At 34.1% G+C, this 25,996-nt stretch overlaps 2 protein-coding genes across 2 annotated transcripts; one reads left to right on the top strand and one right to left on the bottom strand.

Moving 5' to 3' along the window:
- Positions 1–3,636: 3,636 nt before the first annotated feature.
- Positions 3,637–12,028, bottom strand: LOC107602241 (voltage-dependent anion-selective channel protein 2-like). The gene is made up of 9 exons (XM_016294696.1): positions 11,899–12,028; positions 10,904–10,975; positions 10,765–10,814; positions 7,801–7,953; positions 7,643–7,695; positions 7,349–7,570; positions 6,326–6,476; positions 5,944–6,001; positions 3,637–4,589 (listed from the first exon to the last, which is right to left on the bottom strand). The coding sequence occupies exons 2-9, from the start codon at positions 10,968–10,970 to the stop codon at positions 4,498–4,500; spliced, it is 846 nt and encodes a 281-aa protein (XP_016150182.1). The 5' UTR covers positions 10,971–10,975; positions 11,899–12,028; the 3' UTR covers positions 3,637–4,497.
- Positions 12,029–20,225: 8,197 nt separating this feature from the next.
- LOC107602230 (tricarboxylate transport protein, mitochondrial) lies at positions 20,226–24,157 on the top strand. The gene is made up of 6 exons (XM_016294676.1): positions 20,226–20,372; positions 20,732–20,816; positions 21,817–21,921; positions 22,018–22,133; positions 22,212–22,285; positions 23,328–24,157. The coding sequence occupies exons 1-6, from the start codon at positions 20,241–20,243 to the stop codon at positions 23,440–23,442; spliced, it is 627 nt and encodes a 208-aa protein (XP_016150162.1). The 5' UTR covers positions 20,226–20,240; the 3' UTR covers positions 23,443–24,157.
- The last annotated feature ends 1,839 nt before the right edge of the window (positions 24,158–25,996 follow it).

The raw sequence follows: 25,996 nt of genomic DNA, 5'->3' as shown, positions 1-25,996 counted from the left end.
ACAGAGACAGAGACAGAGACAGAGACAGAGACAGACAGACAGACAGACAGATAGATAGATAGATAGATAGACAGACAGACAGACAGACAGACAGACTTAACGAATAACGTAATATTAATATATAAAAATAAGACAGATGATGAAATAAAATTATATATACACAGACAAACTAGATAAAACAAAATAAATATGCATGTACAAAATAGTCTATACACAGATATAAATATGCAAAGGAATGTGGATTAAATATATATAATATAACAAGATTTAATTAGAAAAGACATGTCAACATAATTTTAAAGTCTGTTTGGTTTTTATAATTAATCAACAACACAGTACACAGTAGTACATGCAAATATTGAAAACAAAGATTACTAAAATTCATTTTTTATTATTCAAATAAACAAACAATTCTAGAATAAGCAACATATGTTCCAAACATTCTAAATATGTTTCGTTTGACTTGCAGTGGAAAAACCACAACATGCTCACTTATGAGTGTGAGTGTAAATTCTCATCAAATCATCGCTCCATCTAATCTATGATGGTGCGAGCTGTAAACGTGCTGCTATATTTGCACACACTATCAGACCACTGAACATTTTCTCGGTAACTCTAAACTACTGGCTCAAACTCCACCCTGTGAACTCCCAACAGTGACAGCAGCTCACATTAACCTCCAACCTGAGTTAGTCATCTGGGCTGGTTTATGCATTACAAATCCTCATCAAATCCCCCAGAGTGATTCAGATAAAAGACTTTAAATAAACATTCTTCTGCTTACGTAAGCAAACACAGATTCAATATTCGACTAGTTCTGTTGATTAATGCGGTTTCCTTATAGAATAAAACAAAAGGTGTGTATGATGACCATTTTCCACAATACTTCAATCATTTAAATCAATTTCCCAGTTCGTTGTCTGAATCAAATGACTTACAACAGAGTGCAAACAGACTATTTTTAAGCACAAAGGTGCATCTGTTTCTTGCATTGTACGTGATGGGAGAGGTGGGGTTTGCAGGAGAGGATGGACAGATAGGAGGAGGAGCTGCAAACGTCTGCCTGTTAATGTTCATCTGGCTGTGAGGAAGTCACCTCCTCTCGTCTCCTCATCAGCCAAGCTTCTAGAGGAATCGGTTTCCAAACCACACACCAGAGTGCTTTCCAAAGGTAAGCCAGCTCTGTTTTTAGAATACATACTCTGTTTGTCCTTCTCAAGTTTTGCATTTGTCTTCCTGTATGTTTTTCTGTTGCATCTGATAAAGCTTAACCACTTCAGCTGAGGCAACTGTCTAGTCTTACTTAACTTCCCTCATCTGAGCTAAACCACTGTAGAGATTAAGCTGCTGGGAAATGTCAGACTTGCAGTCTGGCCAAGCACGCTCATGATTAAGCATGCCACTTTTATTGCTCTTGTTCTCCAAAAAGGGGTGCGTGAAAAAGGACTTCCAGGAAGGAAACCATATCTGCTTTGCCAGAGGGGCTCGTGAAGGAAAGTCAGAATGTGTGGAATGTTGAACGTTCCATTTGCAAAGAAACTTTGTTTAAATGCACCTCAGACATTTAGAGAAGCTTTCACGAGAGTTCCAAGGTCAATTCTTTTTGTTTGAAGCAAATAGGCTTCATGTTCCTGATTCAATTTCATTGTAGGGGAAAACGGAGAGGCCTCTTAGGAGCAAGAATTGTTGTTTTTGTCATTTGATTCTTGATAATCAGACAATACGAACATAGCTTTTGTTGAAACAGCTCTTTTGTTTTCTGTTGAAGTGAAACTTGAGTATCATTTACATGTGGATAGTTTTTGACGCCAGTCTTTCAGCCTACAGGCGAGGTGAATACGGCTTGAAAATAGTGAATGACATTGCCGCAACGTGCTTCTATTCTTGCTGTTTTGTGGCAATTGCAAACTGCAACGTGCATCACAAAGCAGAGGTTGAGCTTGATGCATGCTGTTTACAGCATGAGTCATGATGCACTGAAGAGTTAGTCAGGATCATTTAGGACAGAAAGCATGCTTACTTTGAGGTGAGCATGCTGAACGAAACATGCAAGAAGCAGAAATGTACAATGGTCATTTAATTTGTGCCAAGTTTGGTCCTGCCCCAATGCAATTGGTCAGGCCGTTGAAAAAAAGAGATGGAACAGAAATAGTGGGACAGACACAGATCTCGAAACTGAAGTTTTTATCAAATCATGCATGTTTATAATGACCTCTCATTGATTATTTAAATGCACATGCCTCCATTCATGCTTTCAGCATTAGCTGTTTTGTACGGTGGCAAATGCACCAAAATAAAGGTGCAACATGCATCACAGTTTATGAAGCATGCATGAGTCATCATGTACCAAAGGCCTTTTCAGGGTCATTCAGGACAGAAAATGCGCTCACTTTGAGGTGGGTATGCTGAACGAAACATGCAAAAAGCAGAAATGTCCAATACTCATTTATTTTGTGCCAAGTTTGGTCCTGTCCTAATGCAATTGGTCCTTTTGTCCAAAGGAAAGATTCCATGGAATTTTAAAGGTTCTTCATGGAACCATTGATTCCAATAAAGAACCTTTAGCAGCAGAATTGTTCAATTTGTACTCATTTATTTTGTGCTGTTTTTGAGCAAATATATCGAACAAAAAGTTGTCAAGTTGTTATTGCTATCATTCCCCTGCTGGAACATCCTGCAAAAACTACAGGCAGGTTGTGGCAAAAGTGAACCTTCTCTGAAACAAAATCTGCCGTGCAGATGGTCAACGTGAGGAAATTGTTATTGGTTCACCTTTTTTTTCCCATTTCATTGTACATTGTGTAAAAAAAAAAAAAAAACTTTTGCTGTACAGTTATACATTATATTTGTAAAGAACATGCTATACTGTACTGTTTCAAAGTTTGGGGTGCGTAAGATTTTATTTTTATGTTTTTGAAAGAACTCTCTTCTGCTCACCAAGATTGCATTTATTTGATTAAGAAATACAGTAAAAACACTAATATTGTGAAATATTATTACAATTTAAAGTAACTGTTTTCTACTCAAATATAGTTTAAAAAGTAATTTATTCCTTTGATCAAAGATGAATTTTCAGTATCATTACTTCAGTCTTCAGTGTCACATGATCTTTAAAGACTGCATCTGAATAATACATTTTTGAAACTTTATGAATGTATTTACTGTATGCAGATGGTCAACGTGAGGAAATTGTTATTGGTTCACATTTTTTTCCCATTTCATTGTACATTCTATGTAAAAAAAAAACAGTTATACATTATATTTGTAAAGAACATGCTATACTGTACTGTTTCAAAGTTTGGGGTGCGTAAGATTTTATTTTTATGTTTTTGAAAGAAGTCTCTTCTGCTCACCGAGATTGCATTTATTTGATTAAGAAATACAGTAAAAACACTAATATTGTGAAATATTATTAAAATTTAAAGTAACTGTTTTCTACTCAAATATAGTTTAAAAAGTAATTTATTCCTTTGATCAAAGATGAATTTTCAGTATCATTACTTCAGTCTTCAGTGTCACATGATCTTTAAAGACTGCATCTGAATAATACATTTTTGAAACTTTATGAATGTATTTACTGTCACTTTTGATCGATTTAATGCATCCTTGCTGAATAAAAGTATTAATTTATTTAATAAATAAATCTTTCAAACCCCAGACTTTTGAACGGTACTGTATTTTTCCTCATACTTGTACTGTGAAGCAGGTCCATGAAACAAGCACAACTCTAAATAACACAAAACAGCATTAAATTTTCCTTCGTTTATTAAAATTCCTCAATTTCCATTGGAAAAATTAGGTACAAAGACCAACTTCCTCAAGATTGTAAAATTAGTTATTATATATAATAACGATATATATAATAGTAATATGGAAAAACAGTTGGTATGTACAACGCATTACACAAATCTGTGCCCATAAAGAGTTCAATGCACAAAAAGCTCATTTGTACACTGAAACACTTTTGAAATGGTTTGCTAGCGGCATATTTTGCCACAAGACTGAACTGCTCTCTAACCATCAATGAGTGTGTAATAGATAGTGTTGCAAGCTCTAAAAATATGAATGCTGTCTGTTCAGTTTCCTGTGAGGCCTAAAGCCCAAGAAGTGCAGCATCCTGAGAAATAACCTTAACTACAACCATGCGAGTTTAAGACCTTCGCTCACCGACGCGATAAATCAAACACAAGTCCTTAACATGCACCGACATCACCAGACAAACACTCCAATCTTGCAAATCTACCGCTACTTGTGTAATTTGGTTTGCTCTACGTAAATATGTGGCTGTCGTTAAATAAATCAGGTGATCATCAAATATTTCCCTTAGAAGGCCAGGTCTTACGGCCGGTTGAGATTGAATCACTCAGCTCCCACAGACTTGCAAAAATCATCAACATGCCGCTAAGTGCTTTTAGTCATCGAGTGCTAGTGTGTGATGTAGGAGGGACAACATGAGGACCGGCTCTCTCTTCTTCTGTGTCTTTTGCACTATGGCAGCTACGCTTCCAGTTCAAAACCCAGTCCTACTTTGTGTCCGCCTGTGCTGAAGTTTTTTCCGTCGATCAAGGCCGAGAGAGTGAGTTTCACACCTTTACAATGGGACAAAGAGAAATGCAAGACATTAAAAAATGCACGAAGAGGTTAATAAGTATCTTAAAGAATTAAAATATTGGTCACAAGATGACTGGAATGAAATTCTAGTGTACTACATATTGTGGAGTATATACTGCGTACTATTTATTAATAATTACTCGTTTTAAAATAGCACTTTGTATGTTTTTTAGCAAATTGTATGCCAAAGATCAACGCCATTAAACAGTAGTATGCGACACTGTTGTCACATAATCTCACTGTTGCATGCAAAATTCAGTGAAATAAAAATGAATTTTCCTGAACATTTACTCATCCAAAATGTAGATGAGTTTGTTTCTTCATGTGAACAGATGTGAGAAATGTAGCATTTCATCATTTGCTCACTAATGGATCCTCTGCAGTGAATGGGTGCCGTCAGAATGAGAGTCCAAACAGCTGATAAAAACATCACAATAATCCACACCACTCCAGTCCATCAGTTAATGTTTTATAAAGTGACAAGATGCCTGTTTGAACGAAACAAATCCATCAATCAAAAGGCATTTTTACTTTCAAACCATCATTTCTGGCTAGATTATTTGCCATAATCCATAATAACGCTTCCTCCAGTGAAAATGTCTATTCCCTGTTGTCCTCTCACATTAAAATCCACTGACATATTTGTTTAGAAAACGATTTCGGTAAACGGTGCTTGATCTGTGCATATTTCTCTCCTGATTCAGATGAGATGACTTTTTCACTGAAAAAAAAACATTATTATGGATTTTGGACTCGTATTTTAGCAACCAGTTAAAGTTAAACCGTCTTAATAACAGATTTATGTCTTACAGACTCTTACAAGACATTAACTGATGGACTGGAGTGGTGCGGATTACTTGTGGATTATTGTGATGTTTTTATCAGCTCTCATTCTGACGGCACCCATTCACTGCAGAGCATCCATTGCTGAGCAAGTGATGTAATGCTACATTTCTCCAAATCTGATGAAGAAACAAACTCATCTACATTTTAGATTTCCCGAGGGTGAGAAAAGTTTCAGAAAATGTTCATTTTCAGGTGAATCATTCCTTTAATAATGCCTCAACTTCCAGTAGTATGCTTGAATAATAAATCAAAAAGGAATATGCTAAAAATCACTCTTGGTTCATTCGTCACACTTCAAATGAAATGCGCTGCACTCTGGGATAAAGTACTCCCTGCGGTGCTTTGATTCTATATTGAACATTTTAGCAAATGTCATTCGGTGCTTAAAGAAAATTCACAAACTGTGCAGTTTGCATACTGCAGAAATGTAGAAGTGTTATGCTGTTCATATACAGAGATCATAAACAATAATCGTAACACGATTACCGGGTCGAAGACTCTGAGTGTAACCAACTCCAATCAGACTGGCATTGTTCACTTTGGCCTGTTATGAGGAAATAATGAAACATGCTCAGGTTGGTCATTCCAAGCTTTGAATATTTAATATAACTTCCCTGTAAAGGCAGATTTAGACCTGAAAATAATCCAAAAAACAACATGGACGCAGATGCTTCTAGTTACACAAATGATGGTCACAACTCCAATCATAATGCAACACACATCTGCATTTATGTACAATGGAACCCCAAGCTTGCAATGCATTAGCCAAGAACTTGCATGCGTGATTGCGTACTTGCATAGAGTACTTTTTTGGCTTAACTCAATCCATATTAAGTGAATTATCCTTTTCTCAAGATTGTGAACTTACAGACACCGAGGCATCTTTATCCAGCTGGTACTTTGCAGCAACTCCGAGGCGTGTGTTGTTGCTGCCTGAAGTCCAGGCCAAAGTGACGGCCGTCTCCAGCTGATCACTGACCTTCTGATAGACAGATCCTCCGAACTCAGCTCCGTCATTACTGGTGACACATGACACACTTAGAACATATTAAACCAATAGCATGCCTTCAAAATGTTTTTTACTTAACTATGTAACATTATGTGACAGTGTTCACTAGCCGTTTCATTGACGTCTTTCCGCGGTTGAAACACTGATTGAGTGATTTCATGAGACGTGATTCGTTTCGGTAAGCTGGTTTCATTTAACGTAGTTTCTGATGTTAAATTTATGCTTATTTTGTACTGTAACTGAGCTGAAAACTCAGATTTAGTTTCATATCAAAAGTGACAAAGCTGGAGGAGAAGACAGCATAGACTAAAAGATAGATTCTTGCGATTTATGAATTAATATCAGTTTCGATACAATAAGAATTTATTAAAATCGAGAAATCAATATTTTAAACCCAGCCCTAATGTCAGCAGGATCGCAGCTAGCTAAATCAAAATATTTCATATTTAAAAATATGAAAAAGTTAATTGCGAGCTTATATTCTGGCAAATAAATCTGAAAATTTAAAATTGCAATTCTGACTTTTTTCCTCGCAGTTCTGATTTTTTGTTTCTGCCACAGAATGAAAAATAAAAGTAATTGCGACTTCTCACAATTCTGACTTTTTTTCTCACAATTGCAAGCTTATAACTCACTATTATGACTTTTCTTCTCAGAATTTGCGAGTTCATATCTCACAATTATGATTTTTTTTTTCTCTCAAAAAAGGAAAAAATACAGAATTGTGAGATATAACCTCAGAATTGCATGAAAAAATTTAACTTCCTTTTTTATTTATACATTTTTCCTGTGGCAGAAACAAGCTTTCATAGCAATTTCTGCAATATCAACTTAAAATCCACTGATCAGCATTTTCCTGTGTTGTTTTTCAATGCTTCTTACACGTTGGTGTGAAGCTGGAAATCTCCGGCCTTGTATCCCAGAGCGAAGTTGTTTTGCACCAGTTTGGATTTGGCCGTGTCAAACGCCATCTGGTACCCCACGAGCCAGCCTTCGTATCCCAGAACCGCTGCAGAGTGCACAACCGGACCCTCGAAATCAATGTCGCAGCTCACATTGACCAAGTCACGCTTGTAGCCAGTCTTCAGTTTACCGCTCCTCTTGCTAAAGAGAGAATAACACGGTCAAAGACATCAAACTAAAGCATGAAACAAGCATCAGATACTAACAACGCACCCTGTGTTTGGTACAAAAGACGTATCCAGGGCCAATTTCAACCCCTGTGCGAGCTGAGGAGATGATGCAACAAATCATGAATATGATAGCAAACCATTTTGATCATACTCAGTGCAACTCAATAGGGGTCAAAGGTCATGAGGAGAGTGTGATCAGACCTGGTCTTCCACAGACACTTCTGTAGTGAGCATGCTGTCTGTGTTCCACTTCTGGTTTAAACTCAATCCCAGATCCTTCATCTTATACTTGGTCTCCAAACTACCACCGGCTTTTCCCGTGTCCGTGTTGGTGGATCCAGATGTGTTGAACTCCTGCAGTTGGATTAGAGTTTATGAACAGGATTAAAAAAAATAAAAAAAACTAGGCATGTATTAGCAACAAACAGCTTTTTAAAAAAAAAAATCATATCGGTCTGTTAGGCAACAAAAGCACTAGACTGTTACCTACTTTTGTGTTGTATATTATAATGGTTTGATTTCAGATTGTAATTTCACTTTTTTTTTTACTATCAGAGAAGATAGTAAAGATAAATAATATTGGACTTTTTTTACTGACAATTATTAAGACTTAAATATTTGTTATAAATTTGTTATACTTTTAAGCCATTTGAAGCTTGTTGCTTTCTACCAATGAGTATTATTTTTGTGTTATTTATAAACTATTATAGTATTTAGGAATATTTTCAATTATCAGTTTTAGTAATTTCATTTTTTCTTTTGTCATTTTTAGTTAGTTTTTACCTATTATTTAAATATTTAATTAAATATGTAAGATTTGATTTAAATATTTATAAATAGATTTAGTTAATTATTATTTCAGTTAATTTGAGTATTTTTAGTACTTCATGCCAAGGCATCGTTTCTAATTTTTTTTTCAAAGTTTAAGCTTTTCATCTAATATCTATTTTATTTCAGCTTTATTTCAGTTACCGAATTACCCATTTTAAATACAGATTTTTAATAATATTAATTTGAGATACAGTTAAAAACAACAACACCGCTATGATAAACCCTGTAATTATCAATTACCAAATTAGTGATTTTTCAATTACTAATTGACCAAATTATTGATATTTAAATTTTTAAATAAAGTTAATAGTGTTAATTTTACTATTAGTTAAAAAATAACAACACTGTTACCAACAACCCTGTATTTAACAGTTAAAAGTATCTGTCAGGAAGTCTATATTTGTGCATTATTAAAAACAACACATTAAGAGGACAGTGTGAGCAGGTGTCTCATGACATTACTGCACGGCAGATGGCAGAATTAGGTTTATTTTGATTGTGACCCAGAAACACTGATGGGACGTGACTCTTATTTAACTCTAGAGTGATGTTGGTTGTGTAGTCAGAGAAAAATGATTCAAAAAGAAATTCACACATGACGTGAAAATAGTTACCCACAAATAACTGACATCAAGATAAAGGTTCAGGCAGTTCCTCCTGTATGGTAAATGATGTGTGATGGAGACCACAGAGACGTGTGGGCCTTCAGAGTGAAACATGCCACATCACACAAACACACCTACAATAATCTTACCATCTAAATGCATTTCCCAAAATGATGCATACACAAAAATTGCTTTAATGTTTAAATACATGACAATGAAGCATCAAGGTAATGAAATCTGCTTCACTGTCATGAGAACAATGACACCTTAAAGGAAAAGTTCACCCCAAAATTTTCATTTTCTGAAAATTCACCCTCCTTCAGTCCATCCAAAATATTTGTTTCTTCATCAGATTTGGAGAAATGTAGCATTGCATCAGTGTCTCAGCAATGGATGCTCTGCAGTGAATGGGTGCCGTCAGAATGAGAGTCCAAACAGCTGATAAAAACAAGTAATTCACACCACTCCAGTCCATCAGTTAATGTCTTGTAAAGTGACAAATCCATTATTTAGACATTTTAACTTCAATCTGTTGCTTTCAGCTAAAATACTGCAGGAGTCCTCTATCCATCATATTGCTTTCTCTAATTAAAAAGCTGTCTGGTCTGAATCAGGAGAGAAATCTGCACAGATCAAGCACCTTTTGCATGGTAAATGATGTGTGATGGAGACCACAGAGACGTGTGGGCCTTCAGAGTGAAACATGCCACATCACACAAACACACCTACAATAATCTTACCATCTAAATGCATTTCCCAAAATGATGCATACACAAAAATTGCTTTAATGTTTAAATACATGACAATGAAGCATCAAGGTAATGAAATCTGCTTCACTGTCATGAGAACAATGACACCTTAAAGGAAAAGTTCACCCCAAAATTTTCATTTTCTGAAAATTCACCCTCCTTCAGTCCATCCAAAATATTTGTTTCTTCATCAGATTTGGAGAAATGTAGCATTGCATCAGTGTCTCAGCAATGGATGCTCTGCAGTGAATGGGTGCCGTCAGAATGAGAGTCCAAACAGCTGATAAAAACAAGTAATTCACACCACTCCAGTCCATCAGTTAATGTCTTGTAAAGTGACAAATCCATTATTTAGACATTTTAACTTCAATCTGTTGCTTTCAGCTAAAATACTGCAGGAGTCCTCTATCCATCATATTGCTTTCTCTAATTAAAAAGCTGTCTGGTCTGAATCAGGAGAGAAATCTGCACAGATCAAGCACCTTTTGCAAGCCAAAACAGCTCTAAACAAATATGTGTGTGGATTTTGATGTGAGAGACAACAGGCGACTTTATCACCGGAGGAAGTGTTATTATGGACTATGGACTTGTATTCTGGCCAGAAGCAACGTAGATGATGGATTTGTTTCTTACAAACACACAGCTTTTCACTTCACAAGACATTAACTGATGGACTGGAGTGGTGTGGATTACTCTGATGTTTTTATCAGCTGTTTGGACTCTCATTCTGACGGCACCCATTCACTGCAGAGCATCCATTGGTGAGCAAGTAACGCAAAAATCTGTTCTGATGAAGAAACAAGCTCATCTACATCTTGGATTTTCAGCTAATTTTCATTTTTTGGTGAAATATTCCTTTAATGGTCCTTAAAATCGAAATTGTATTTATGCAAAATATAATTTTGTTCTAGTTGTGCCCATATGTTTTCAAAAAAATAGATAAACTACTGCTACAAATAAAAATAAAAAAACGAACTCACCACTCCATTTTGAGATTTCGTTTTGAGGTCCAATTTAACAATCCCAAAACCTACAAACAAAACGAAGACATTAAATGCAGTAGAATGCAACTTGTCTTTAAAGCAAACAACTTTTCCAGGATGGAGTGAGTTTCCTCACCGTAACCCTTGCTGAAAATGTCCTTGGCTGCTTTTCCCAGGTCTGAGTATGCAGGAGGAACAGCCATTATATCTGATACATAAACGAGAGGGGAAATGTCAGCATGTTTAAACTGTCAATGGTGTTGCAAGCAAGCTACAAAAATAGCATTTTTGAAGAAACCGGGGATGAACCTGCAGATGAAGCAAACCCTCAAAATGGCATAATCAGTTACCACACCCACTGTGTGAATGTAGTTCATAGTAGTTGTTCATTTTCTAGTTAGTAAATTAAGCTTTCATAATCCGTCCATGATTGCATTTAGACCGCCAACACATTTGACTTTTATTTTCACATTATTTTATAAGAGCCTGTTAGGTACTAGAAAATAAATGGACAACCAGTGAATTATAACTTGATTGCATACAAAAAAAACTATGCCAACCAGCATCCTTGATGCTGTGCATCTATTTTTACATGGGTTTTTTAATTGCAGTACAAACAAAATGGGCTGTAGGCAGCATTTTAGAGCATTACACGTGTCTATCATACCTAAAAATACTGCCTGTGTAGGGTAAGGCATATTTAGTGACATTAATACTGAAATGAGGAACAGAAAAGCTGATTATCAAACACTTCAGTAGAAATGCATGCTATAATACAAGAAGAATGCTGGTTCTTCTGTTATTACAGTAACAGACACGTGCATTATCACGCAGAAAACAGCTATGTGTGTTTATGCATGAGGGGGCGTGGTCTCGAGCTCATAATCTAATCATGAATTAAGACTTAATCATATGCAGAAAGAACAAACATGTTGCATTTAATCATGATCAGCACAAAACTACACAGTTAACAAGGAAAAGGTGTTTAAATATAGACTAGGGCGAGGTTATGAAAAATAGCTGCTGTGCTGTGCTGTCTGTTTTTTATTGCTATAAACAACACTACACACAACTTACTGCCTCCATATTTAAAGTTGCGATCTAGCTCAAAATAGATTGATAAATTCATACCGAGGATGCTGCTGCTGTTGAGACAGAAATAAAATGATAAAAAGCAGAAGCTTTAGTGCGTCCTGTGTTTCAGATTTGACACTCACTGCTACAGGACAAAGTGAAGGAGACAAACTGCGCATGCGCACTAGCGTCACAGAAACCATTTCTAAATAAAAGTCCCCAGCGAGACATTAAAAAGTGGTGCTTTTTCACAAATAAAATAACCAATATCTAAATAAAAGTCCCCAGCGAGACATTAAAAAGTGGTGCTTTTTCACAAATAAAATGACCAATATCTAAATAAAAGTCCCCAGCGAGACATTAAAAAGTGGTGTTTTTTCACAAATAAAATAACCAATATCTAAATAAAAGTCCCCAGCGAGACATTAAAAAGTGGTGCTTTTTCACAAATAAAATGACCAATATCTAAATAAAAGTCCCCAGCGAGACATTAAAAAGTGGTGTTTTTTCACAAATAAAATGACCAATATCTAAATAAAAGTCCCCAGCAAGACATTAAAAAGTGGTGTTTTTTCACAAATAAAATAACCAATTTCTTATAACCTTCATTTCCAGCAATTAGCCATATATTCTTCAATATAGTAACTGTGGTATTTTCAAAAGTTCTGAAGGGGGGGCTTGAACTTGATGCAAATATATCAGGTTTCCCACGCCAGTTTATTTTTAAAGACTTTTATTTTTTATTGTTATTGTTATTCCAAAGTACTCATGCATTAAATCTCCAAATGCAGACAAACGAGAGATAGCAGAAGCTGCAGTTTACAGCTGAAATGAATTATGTGCCCATATTCAACACTGCTTCATTATTACTCAAACACACACACACAGATACCAGCAGATGGCATCCCCTTCACATAATGCTGCTCTCATTATTCGGGATCACTTGGAAATTCCTGAGTCCTAGGCATTTTTGATTATAAATAATCAATTATATTTTTCATGTGCTCTGTCCCCCTTTGCATCTTAAAAAGCACACAAGGGTTGTATTAGTATCATTGAGATACTATTATAGTTTTTAATATAATAATATATTGAATTAGTTTTCATTTTTATATTTCCATTATTTATTTATTTTGTTATATTGTTAGTTTTTTTTTAACATGTCTATAGATTTAAATAATTATTATATATAATTAATTTGTTATTTTAGTACATCAAGATAATTTAAATCAAACGACAAATGTTGCCTCTGGATTTGGATAATAGGCCTAAATAAAACCTTAAAGGGGTCATATGATGTTGCTAAAAAGAACATTATGTTGTGTATTTGGTGTAATGAAATGTGTTTATGCGGTTTAAAGTTCAAATAACACATTATTTTCCACATACTGTACATTATTGTTTCTCCTCTATGCCCCGCCTTTCTGAAACGCATCCATTTTTACAAAGCTTATCGGTCTAATAAAACCTTAACATAACATACAAATAGCATCTGAAAAATAAACAATGAAGACACTGTAAAATGTTTAATGTGACAAAAAAGGCATATAAAAAGTTTCGATTTTTTAAAAATAAATCGCTGCTACTTAAAAGCGCCCGATGTAAACAAAACGTGCATCTTCCCCTAATAAAATACATAGTAGTTTCGTTTACAAGTTCTCCAAAAACAACTTCTGTAAAGTTGAATGAGCTGATTGTCCTGACATGATGTTGTAACGTGCGCGTTTCACATTCAGCCCAGTGAACCTTCAAGAAAAGCGTCCGTTCCGTTCCACCTTAACAGGACTGTTGTGTTTGTCAGAAATATGGCGCTCCGATAGAGACTCTCCCTCCCTTAAACACACACACACACACACACAGACACACACTCTCACTAACACACACACACACACACACACACTCTCTCTCTCACACACACACACACACACACACACACACACTCTCTCTCTCTCTCACTCTCACACACACACACACACACACACACACTCACACAGCAGGAAACTCGAGGCTGTCAAAAGATCACACAGAACCCGTCACTTCACTTCTGAGCGCGGTTTACTCTACAGATACTGTTTGTGCTGTGCGGGAGGCGCGTGTGTCTCCAAACCCCGCTTTAAAACAAGAAAAATGTCAGTGGACCAGAAATTTGTGAGTCCTTTCCACAGACCGCACTGTTTATCAGCCGCTGCGGCCGCCGGACAAGCCAAACTCACACACCCTGGAAAGGCCATTTTAGCAGGTAAGTGTATTTTTGCGCTTTTATGAATCACGTAAGAAACTGAAAGGCATCTGTGTTAATGCTGTGACTGACTCCAGGTCAGCTGTGCCGCGCAGTTTTTGCACTGTCATCCACACTGTTTACAGTCCTCTGCTCACTTGATCCCTACAGGGCTGTAGTCAGCATCACTGCACAGGCGAGTATTCAGTGTGCTGGACTGCGATGTGTGTGTGTCATGATGCTGTGTGGAACTGATGCAGAGTAACAGAAGAGCTTTGATACAGTGTAGCGTTTCTGTGTTACAATGTAACAGTCAAGACTTGCCTGTAACAAAACTAGAACGTGTTAATCAGAAGTGTCAGGAAAACGTCACATTACACCCAAAAAAAACATTTAAATTATTTTAATGACAGTTAAGCACATTTTACACCTTAATTCTCACAACTGGAATGTGGAAAAATGCATTTATTTTATTTTTTAATATTTTATTTTTCATAATATTTTATTTGATCTATTATTTAATGACATCTGTTTTAGGAACTTTTTTCTTTCAGGACTTTTTATTATTATGTTCACGTTTTATGCACATTTTCTTTTCTTTTTTTGTAAAGTATTGTACAATTTTACTCCAGATATATATTTGTTCACATCTCATTATATATATATATATATATAGTAAAAATGTGCTGCATTGGCATCAAATAATGTCACAATGCAAAAAAGGCTTTATTTTGTATGCAAAAGATAATTTCTTATTTGTTTCTTTTATTTTTGGGGTGAAATATGACCCAGACATGTTCTTCACGTTCCTTTATTGATAAAGTATTTTTTTATTGCTGTTATCCATAAGTGCCTTTTATTTACGTTTAATATTTCAGGAACAGTCCTAAAGGAGTTCTAAGGAAATTCCTATGTCTAAATTTCTAATCATTATGATTTTGAGTTAATAAGTATTAAATTGGGTATAATTTTAAATTGATCAAATAAGAACTTATAATAATCAAATAAGATTATTCATAATGAATATTTTCAGTTAGTATCTTATTTGATTGTTATTTTTATTTGATCCTTTTATGACTGGTTCCAAATTATGATAACATTGCATTAATAATGCATTAACATTCTTTTTCTTTATTTCATTCTCTCTTTGGCATCTATAGATAACTTTGTCGTTTTAAAAGTGTAGTTATAGGCTGTCTATTTTCCACCCTTCCCTGAAGTGTGCTTAGTTAGCGTGGTTAATGTCTTGCCAGGGCACGTGTCTGCAGTGACCGTTAATGAGAAACTCCTAGTAGTTCCATTCATATCTAATTATGTGCTGCATGAAGCTCATTCTGGTCCCAGTAATTGCTCAGTGGAGTGATAGATGTGTTGGATGCATGACATGATATGATGACAGAGCCTGTGGCATGGACGCATTAACACAGTAACATGAAATGCAGACGTTTTGTGAGTGTTTAAATATGTTGTTTACTAGAACATGCAACTGAGTGCACTGGATTATCATGCATTTCATAGATGTCACCGATGTTTGTTAACATTTATTTATTGGACGCTATTTATGTTCAAAGAACATGATCCTGGACTTCGTTGGTGCAGTGCATTCCAAAGATGTCACTCCCCGAAACTTTGCAGGGTGTACTAATGATGTCCGGTTCACGAACAAATCGTTCTTTTGAACCGGTTCTTTTTAGTGAACTGAATGAACCAGTTCACTGAACCGTTTGAAACAATTCAAGGCTCAAGTGAACACTCAGTCTCTGTCTATACTGCAGAATGAATTTCTTATTTACATTGTGTTTATAATTTGTTGGTTATACGAGCAAACAACTCGCGCTGGACAAACTGACGTATTGACCGCTGACTAACTTAAACGCCTCTGATTGGCTATTGCTTCCACAAGCTGTCTGTGATTGGCTAAAATTATCAATGCTGCAAAAACACGTCGTAAATAGAAACCTTTGTTTCTCTTCACAGAGAGCTTGTTGCAACACGCTTGTTGTTGCATTTTTAAAATGAAAGTATCAATTTGGTACCGAAGTACCAGTACATTTGTCAACAGTACTCATTATAATGTACAGTGGTGTGAAAAAGTTTTTGCCCCCTTCCTGTTTTTTTAATTGTTTGCCTATTTGTCACACTTAAAAGATTCAGATCATCAAACAAATTTTACTATTACACAAAGATAACCTGAATAAATACAAACTGCAGTTTTGAAATTATTATTTCATTTATTAAGGGAAAAAAGCTGTCCAAACCTGCCTGGCACTACGTGAAATAGTAATTGCCCCCTAAATCTAATAACTGGTTGTGCCACCCTTTGCAGCAACAACTGCAATCAAGCGTTTGCAATAACTGGCAATGAGTCTTTCACAGGAATTTTGGCCCACTCTTCTTTGCATAATTGTTTTCATTCAGCCACATTGGAGGGTTTTTGAGCATGAATGGACTGTTTAAGGTCATGCCACAGCATCCCAATCGGATTTAAGTCTGGACTTTGACTTGGCCACTCCAAAACCTTAATTTTGTTTTTCTTGAGCTTCTTGAATTTCTTTAGATCGCGGCATGATGTGTTGATCTTTAAGCCTGCTTCACTTGGTCAGACGGGTTCTATTTAAGTGATTTCTTGATTCAACTGGTCTGGCAGTAATCAGGCCTGGGTGTGGCTAGTGAAATTTAACTCCGCTTTCTAAAATAATGTGCTTAATTGCAGTTCTTTCATGATTTAACAGGAGGGGGCAATTAATTTTTCACATAGGGCCAGGTAGGTTTGGACAGCTTTTTTCCCTTAATAAATGAAATTATCATTTAAAAACTGCATTTTGTATTTACTTGCATTATCTTTGCGTAATATTAAAATTGGTTTGATTATCTGAATCTTTTAAGTGTGACAAATATGCAAAAAATAAACAAAACAGGAAGGGGGCAAAAACCTTTTCAAGGCACTCTAAATAGCAGCTCCACCTCTGAAAAAAATGGTCCTTTTGACTGACGTTTGATTGTAAAAGACCAGTCATACTAGTACTTCACTATGAACAGATGGCTCAGCAGAAAAACAGGAGATGTCACGCCTGTCTGTCACTGCTCACGCAAACACTCACGCAAGGCCATTGATTGCATCATATAGAGTTACTTTGTTTGACTTCTAGAAGTAAAGCAAGATTAGGTGTGTCATGCAGTTAGCCCTTAGGATCGGACCAAACATTCCTCGCTTCCTTAAAGGTTCTAAAGCAGTGAATCTCAACCTTTTGGCGTACCGGACCCCAGTCCAATTCAGAACCATCCTGAAGGACCCCCAGAACAAAATTGACTCGTATCATTTGTGTCTTTGTGAGGACCAAATGCAGTCAAGTATAATTCAAGTTAGCTGACTTGTCCAGTATTTGGCCATATCATCAGCTATATTGGATTTTTCTTTCATGGGAACATGTCATGTCAAAATATACAAAATGTATACAAAAATTCATACTTTATACCTTATGTCAAGGACCACTAGGGGTCCACGGACCCCTGTTTGAGAAACACTGTTCTAAAGGTTTTTCTGACATTAATAAAGTGTTATTATAAGTCTACTCAAGGGAACTAGTAGTATTAGTGGCCTGAACTTCCTGTTTGAAAGAAATTAATACTTTTATTCAGCAAGGATGCACTAAATTGATCAAAAATGACAATAATGCTGTTCTTTTGCACTTTCTGTTCATCAAATAATCCTGAACAAAATGTATCATGGTTTCCACAAAGATATTAAGCAGCACACCTGATTTTAACATTGATGATAATAATAATAATAATAATAAATGTTTCTCGAGCAGCAAATCAGCATATTAGAATGATTTCTGAAGATCATGTGACACTGAAGACTGGAGTAATGATGCTGAAAATTCAGCTTTGACTCACAGGAATAAATTATATTTTAAAATACAAGAAAATAGACAACAGTTATTTGAAATTTTTATAATATTTATGATGTTTTAAATCATAAATGTTTTAAAAACATAAAAAAAAATTACTGGCCTCAAACTTTTCATTTTCTAATATTTATATTTATTTTAAAATCTAATATTTGTTATTTATTTGTGTTAAGTTATTTATGTACACATATGTGGACATACATGGTGATTTTGGGATGATTGTAGCCCCTCGACTCTCCCTCAGGGCAGTTTTTGTGGCTCGGGGAGATCAGCAGGTCAAACAGGTTAGATATCTGACCCTCCTGCACTAGATTCTGCTGTTTCACCTGCTATAAGACACATTAGCACTCGTCAGTTATGTTAAAACCTGTTAAACTGGTATGCTGATGTTGTAAAGAAAAAATGTATATTAACAAAAAACCCTCAAGTCTCCTGAACGCACCCAGGATTGTTCCAGGAATTATCAATGATGACAAAACATCACTAAAATGAAGAGGAGACAACGAACAGGAACAAGAAATTGTAGTTTATGCACCACTGGGGAAACATCAGAAGTCATTAAGAGGAATTACACATATAAACCATAGGCACTCATTAGTGGAATATTATCAATTGTTTATGACCAATTAATGACACAACAACATTAGATTTTAATTTTTGTGTCTTCACATTTTTCATCTCCTTTTTACACTATAAAAGGAGGGTAGTATTTTAATTAATTGACAAAATTAGCATACATTGCATTTGAGAGGAGTTATATAGAAGATACGGTATGCATTTTAGTGCATCCTGTAGAAAACAAAAATTGAATTAAATCTAAATTAAAATCAGTTTTTTCTTCTAACCATCTGTGAGATTAAATGGAGACTTTTGCTGAAGTTTATAGCCCTCCGATGTTTCTCCTGAGAAAAAGTCTTTTTCATAATATCTCATGTGTCTCCTCTAGAGATCACAGCAATGACTCCAACTGTGCTCAAATGTGACCAAAGATCTCAATATGAACTCAAACACTGCTCTGCTATCCACAATCATTTTATCGCTCTATAATCCTACAGTATGACCAATGTTTACTCATTCGTGGTTATTTTAGTAGAAACGCCTTAGACAAAGTTGATACCTAAATGAAAAATAACTCATATTTTCCTCTGGAATGTATACAGAGTATAATAATGTCTGCAGGTTGAATCAGATTCATTTGATCGATCACCTGAATAAATCAGCTGTGTGTGTGTGTGTGTGTGTGTGTGTGTGTATATATATATACATTTCAAGGTTATTACAGTTAACATTTTTATAGTAAAACATTTTTGTTACTTGAAGTAAAATAACTTTAACTGAAATAAAATAAAATACAAAAATACTAACAAAAAAAAAACTAATAAAAATGTATTAAAAAAATGAAATGGAAAAAAACAAAAACAATAAAATGATTAAAACTTTAACTAAAATTAACATGAAAACAGAATTTTTTTTAATTATATATAATAAATTGAAATAAAAACTATGTAGACCTTAAAAATGCATATATATATATATATATATATATATATATAAACATTTACATTCAGTAATTTAGCAGACGCTTTTATCCAAAGTGACTTACAAATGAGGACAATAGAAGCAATCAAAATCAACAAAAGAGCAACAATATATAAGTGCAAATGACAAGTCTCGGTTAACCTAACACAGTACACGCAGCAAGGTATTTTTATATATATATATATATATACATATTCACACATATAAACACACACACAAAGAAAAACAAGTAGATAGAATAGAAAAAATAGAATAGAAAAATATTTTAACAAAAAAAATTGTAATAAAAAAAAGATGTAGATAAAGTAGAATTAAAATAGAATAGAAAGTGCTAGAGTTAGAGGGTCAAATAAAGATGTAACAGATGTTTTAGTCATTTAAAAATATTGTAAAAATAAAAATATAATATATAAATATAACATTTATTTTTATAAAAATATTATAAATATAAATAAATATATTATTATTTATATGTATAGTTATTTATTATTTAGATTTATTAACTCATTTCACTTATCCTACCTGTAAACAAGGTTCTGCAAAATACAAAATTATTTTATAGAGCACACAGTTTTTAAAAAATCATGTTAGCATGAAGTAATGTTATTTTAGTATTATTTATATATGAATTATTGTTATTTTTGATTAGGTTTTATTTTTATATTTTCAGATTTCTTTTTCATTTGAGTTACAGTTTTAGTAACGTTTTTGTGTTTGTCTGCAGGTTTGGGATGTTTGAATTCCTCAGTAATAAGATGAGGGATGAGTCTGGGAAGCTGGACAGCACGCAGGGGTTGATCTGCGGTCTGGGTGCAGGAGTGGCCGAGGCTATAGTCGTGGTGTGTCCTATGGAGACTGTAAAGGTGTGTGAAGCTTTTAGCATGCATTGATAGTTAGAGGCCTAGTGCTTAAGATTACGCTGAGAGCGAGCAGTGCAACATTTGACTTTAGTCACATTGCATTGCTCACTTGCTGTCTAGACGCACTATAAGAAATTCCACACTAATGCAGAAAGTAGAACAGTTTACCTGTGCTTTACCAGTTATGTACACGAATAAACTGATGCATTAACATACACTCAGGAGGCATATACATACACTCAGGAGGCATATAGCTTACATTGCAGCTTTTATTGCATTCTACACATATCTTTGAAATACATGTGAAGTCTTTCTGGTTGAATTAACACTGATATAAATCTAATGTTTTGGTTTAATTTCAGGTCAAATTCATCCACGATCAGACCTCAGCGAACCCAAAGTACCGAGGATTTTTCCACGGAGTGAGGGAAATAGTGAGAACACAAGGTACATGTGGATGGTGGGTTGTTTAGTCTGCAGCGCCACCACCTGGAGACCAAACACACTTAAAACTGATACATCTGAACAGTGAGAAATTACACAGTTATTTTAGTTAACTCGCAATAAAATTAAAACCATAAAAATCATTCGTTCGAATAAAATAAACATCGATTGAAATAAAACATTTTATTCCAGACAGTTGTCAAGGCAACATTTCCTATTTTAGTTTACTTTAACTTGATGTTCTAAAATCACTAAAACTGATACATTAATACAATTATATAGACATATGTCTAAAACTACTCAAAATGACAAAAACGCAACAAAATTACATGAAATGAAAGTGAAAAAATAAAAACTAATAGTAGTCAGTGATACTAAAATAACACTGATTATAACTTTATAAATGTCACTTTATAAAAACACATTCTTGGCTGCTTTCTACATTTCATTTTCAGACTATTTCATAAGTGTTATCATAGTATATATTTACTATTATAGCTATGTTTATTATGAAACCACCCCAGAAATGTTTTACAAAATTTTGTAGTGCAAACAGTTTTTGTTTGCATGAAGCAATGTTATTTTAGTATTATTTATGAATTATAGTATTGTTTTTTTGATTAGGTTTTATTTTTATATTTTCAGTTTTCTTTTTAAATTCAGTCAACGTGCGGTTGTCATTTCTATGTAGCTTTATTTTTATTTCAGTTTTAGTTTTGGTCATTTTAATACTTAAACTTAAACTTGTTTATTTCACTTAGCCACCAAGGCAACATTTCTAATTTCTTAAAGTGTTTCTTAAAGTTTACGTTTTTTTAATCTAATATTTCTATTTTATTTATTTATAGCTTTTATTAAAATTACTGAAAATATTAATCACCGGTTTTAGTTTTAGTTGTTTTTTTTAGTTAACTTTTTCAAATTTGCATTTACTAAATTCCCATCATAAGAGTAGAATGAAAATGTTATTTTGAGTTGATAAAACTCTTGTCTGTTTTCACAGGACTCAAAGGAACATATCAGGGACTGACCGCAACAGTACTGAAGCAGGGCTCAAACCAGGCCATCCGATTCTACGTAATGACCGCTCTCAGAAACTGGTACAAAGGTGTGAAGCACAATCTATAATTAGCATTCTATAAGTACTTTGTGTGCTGATCAAACAGTGTGGCTACAATGACCACTGTGTTCACTCTGAAACTAGGTGATAACCCCCAGAAGACTATTAACCCCCTCGTGACCGGAGTGTTTGGAGCCGTTGCTGGAGCCGCAAGCGTGTTTGGAAATACACCACTGGACGTGATCAAAACGAGAATGCAGGTGTGTAATAAGCAGAAAGCAAGACTGTAGTAAAACATCAACAGGACAGTTGAATATTGTTTTGTATGATGTCTGCAGGGATTGGAAGCTCACAAATATAAGAGCACAGTTGACTGCGCCATCAAAATCATGAAACATGAAGGACCGGCTGCGTAAGTAAACATGACACCAGCACGAAGTACCCGATGGAGATATTTATGGGTGAATCTCATGAAAATATTTGCAGTCGTTATTTACCCCAAAATTAAAAGAAAAAAATCTAAAAAAAAAATTATTTTTATAAAAACACTATTTCTAAGACCATTGTAAATTTTCGACATTATTTTAAATGAAAAAAAATCTAATTTTATTCTAATTTAAGTTGTAGTAATTTTGTTTATTTTAGTTTTCATTTTTCTAGCTTAAATGTATTTTTATTTCAGTTTTAGTATTAGTCATTTTAGAACTTCAACTTCAGCTTATATCAGTTAGAAGTTTTTCAGTTTTTCAGTTTAAACTTCATAATAATTAATGTTTATTTTATTTCAGTTAGAGAAAATGATCAATAATAGTTTTAGTTTTAAATAAGGACCAGCTTTGTAAGCAAGCATGTGATAAAAATGATGAAAGCACATAATAAAATTGCTCAAATTTAAACTAAAATCAAAATGAAATTTTTTGTCATTAAAATAAGTCATGTTGTTGATAAAAAAACAGTATTTCTAAGACCATTACAAATTTTTGACAAAAGGTTTTATGACAATTTTTACTCACATTTTATTTTAGTTGACGTTATAGTAATTTTATGTGCTTTTATCATTTTTATTAGTACTAAAATGATTAATTGACTAAAATGACTCATTCTAAAATGAGTAAAACCGAAATAAAATTAGTTAGAAATATAATTTCTATTAATTTATAGAAATTAATTTGATTTATTTCAGTAACTCATTTTAGAACTTCAATTTCAACCTGGTTAGTTTTTACATTTTGTAACGGTTTCATAAAAACATCTGGGCTCACAATTTACCCCCAAATCAAAAGAACGAATGATGAAATTCTATTTTTCATAAAGACATACACATTTTTGACATTGTTTTCAGCACATACTCTCACCAAATTCTCATTACTGTAATGCATAATGAAAGGTTTCCTGTGATTCATCCTTATGTATTCACTTAAACGTGCTGGCTTCGTTTTCTCTCTCTCCTGTAGATTCTACAAAGGCACCGTGCCCAGGTTAGGCCGGGTCTGTATGGACGTGGCTATAGTGTTCATAATCTACGAGGAAGTGGTTAAAGCTCTCAACAAGGTGTGGAAGACGGATTAATGGAGGCGTGACGCTGATGGGCGGAGTCTGGCCTTCATGACATCATACCGGTGTGACAACATAGAGCCTTTACTCAGCGGCCAAAATATCTGCCAACGGCAGACGACACAGAAAGTCACTGAAATGTGCTTAATTACCATCGTTTAATCAACAGAGGAAGAGATTTTCCCAACTAATGTGAGAAAGACACCAAATACTTGAAAACTAGTTTTTACCCCAAAGACCAATTTAAATATTAGACTTTTAAAAAAAAAAATGTATTAATGTTTTTTATGGAAAATAACATCTTTAGGGAGACTCACTCAAATTGTATTAAATTTTTTAAACATTAGGTATCATAAAAAATATAATTGTAATTTTAACAATTTTATTTTTTAAAGTGCAGTTTACTAGCAAATATTATACGTTTCCATTGTATGTATTTTAATTTTGTTTAAATTTTGTTTGATTATATACTAAGTGCTGAGAGCCTAATCTGAACACCGTGCAATTTAAGAAACAGAATATGTATTTTAGAAAAATCTTAACCTGTAGTCTAAAATGCATAAATTAACTCATCTTAAAAAAAAAATCACCAAAGCTTTTAATTATGAGACACAAATGTGTTTTATACCCGATACCGTACTTGTCAAACACTTGGAAACATTACGATTTCTAAATGTTTTTAATCTAGTCTCTTCTGCTCACCAAGGCTGCATTTCTAAGCTCAAAAATACAGGGAAAACAGTAATATTGTGAAATAGTATTACAATTTAAACAAAACAGCAAATTAGGATGATTTCTGAAGGATCATGTAACACTGAAGACTGGAGTAATGATGCTGGAAATTCAGCTGCGCATCACAGAGATACATTACATTTGAACATATATTCACATAGAAAATGGTTATTTGAAATTATAATAATATTTCACAATATTACTGTGTTTCTGAGCATATAAATGCAGCCTTGGTGAGCAGAAGAGACTTCATTAAAAACATAACTTTTGACAAGTATTAGTGGTACATATGAGACATGCACTTTGACATTTGGTAGTAATCCAGGTTTAGTGATGATTTTAAGTGCCTATATTAATATACATCATATAATCTATTTTTTGTAATTCTACTTGTTTACATTAAATCATTTCCTGCTGTAACAGTATAGCATAAGAACAGTGACATATACAATAACTCTCTGAAATCAACACATGCAACAGCTTTTAAAAACTGAACAGTGTTGTTTCACCCAAGCGAGCGTCACCAAAGAGCCAGATCACTCAAATACAATGTTTACTTCTTTAACATGCGTTGAATGTTGTTAATGATGTGAAACCAGAGCCTCTTAAAAGCTGATCGCGGATCAGTCCATGCCTTAAAGACGATTCAGCGTGCTTGTTTTTCTCTTCCTCTTCTCCTTCTGCTCTCCTACCTCTCACAAATCTGTCAAAACTGACAACAGAGGTGAAATATTCAACATATATTTAATCTAGGATTATACTGCAGACTGACGTGTAACAGACATTGTATAAAGCGGATGTTCACTTTTCAGCATTGTTTTCAAAACTCTGGCTAGTTTGTCACAGCAGACCAGAGAACTCGAGTGGCTTAACTTGTAGTATATGCAACTGTTTTAGAGTTTAGAAATACTAAATACGTGTATTTTGCCTTCACCGCACGTCATGTGGGAGAGTAACAGTCTTGAATGTACAGTCTTGAAGAGGTTTGACTGCCTGTGGTTCTTGACTCTTAAAAGACATGTTTTAGATATACTGTAATGCCATATGTCTAAACGATACCGTGTTGCAGTCAAATCTTGATCTAGTGCTTATTTGACTTTGTGAACAGTAAGGCATAGGCGACCCATGTTGGGCCAGGAAACAGTAGTGGGAATAAACAGGATTTTATTGTTGTGTTTCTGTGAAAGTTATCAGAATGCATTCCAAACGTGTGACCTAAAATATGCATTAATTGTCATGCTAATGAAAAAGAATGTGCCTTCAGTTCATGTTCTAATTCAGAATAAATTATGCTGACTGGATACATGAGTCTGTTTTATTTATTCATAGATAGATAGATAGATAGATATAGATAGACCTAAATAAAAAAAACGAAGTATAGACAAACAGGATAAATGATTCACAGCTAAAAGTACATAGTTAAAAATAAGATCAAATATATCCAAAAAACAAACCAATGAACAAGTTTAAAGTGAGATTAAGAATAAATAAAATAAAAAATAATTAGAAAAATTAATAATAATATTTAGTTTCATGTTTAAATTGATTTAAAAAAAAATTTGAAAAATAAATATTTAAGAAATTGTGTATATTTTCAGGTTGAAATTATTAAAAGAAATGGCTTTATATATTTAAAGTGAGCAGACAATAGGAACATTCATATACATATTGAAAAATTAAATATTTAGATTATTTATTTTTTATTATTTAATTAGAATAATTTAAGAGAAAGAAAGAAGTATACACAGATACAGATGTGTTGCCAGGTTTTAAAAAAGTAATAAATGTACATCATACATTCTTGACTGCTTTAGGATTAACAGAGCTTTAGATAGTG

The sequence above is a fragment of the Sinocyclocheilus grahami genome, unplaced genomic scaffold (genome assembly GCF_001515645.1).
Source record: "Sinocyclocheilus grahami isolate Dianchi unplaced genomic scaffold, SAMN03320097.WGS_v1.1 scaffold322.1, whole genome shotgun sequence".
NCBI classification, from domain to species: Eukaryota; Metazoa; Chordata; class Actinopteri; order Cypriniformes; family Cyprinidae; genus Sinocyclocheilus; species Sinocyclocheilus grahami.
This window is presented reverse-complemented; position numbering and strand designations above follow the sequence as displayed.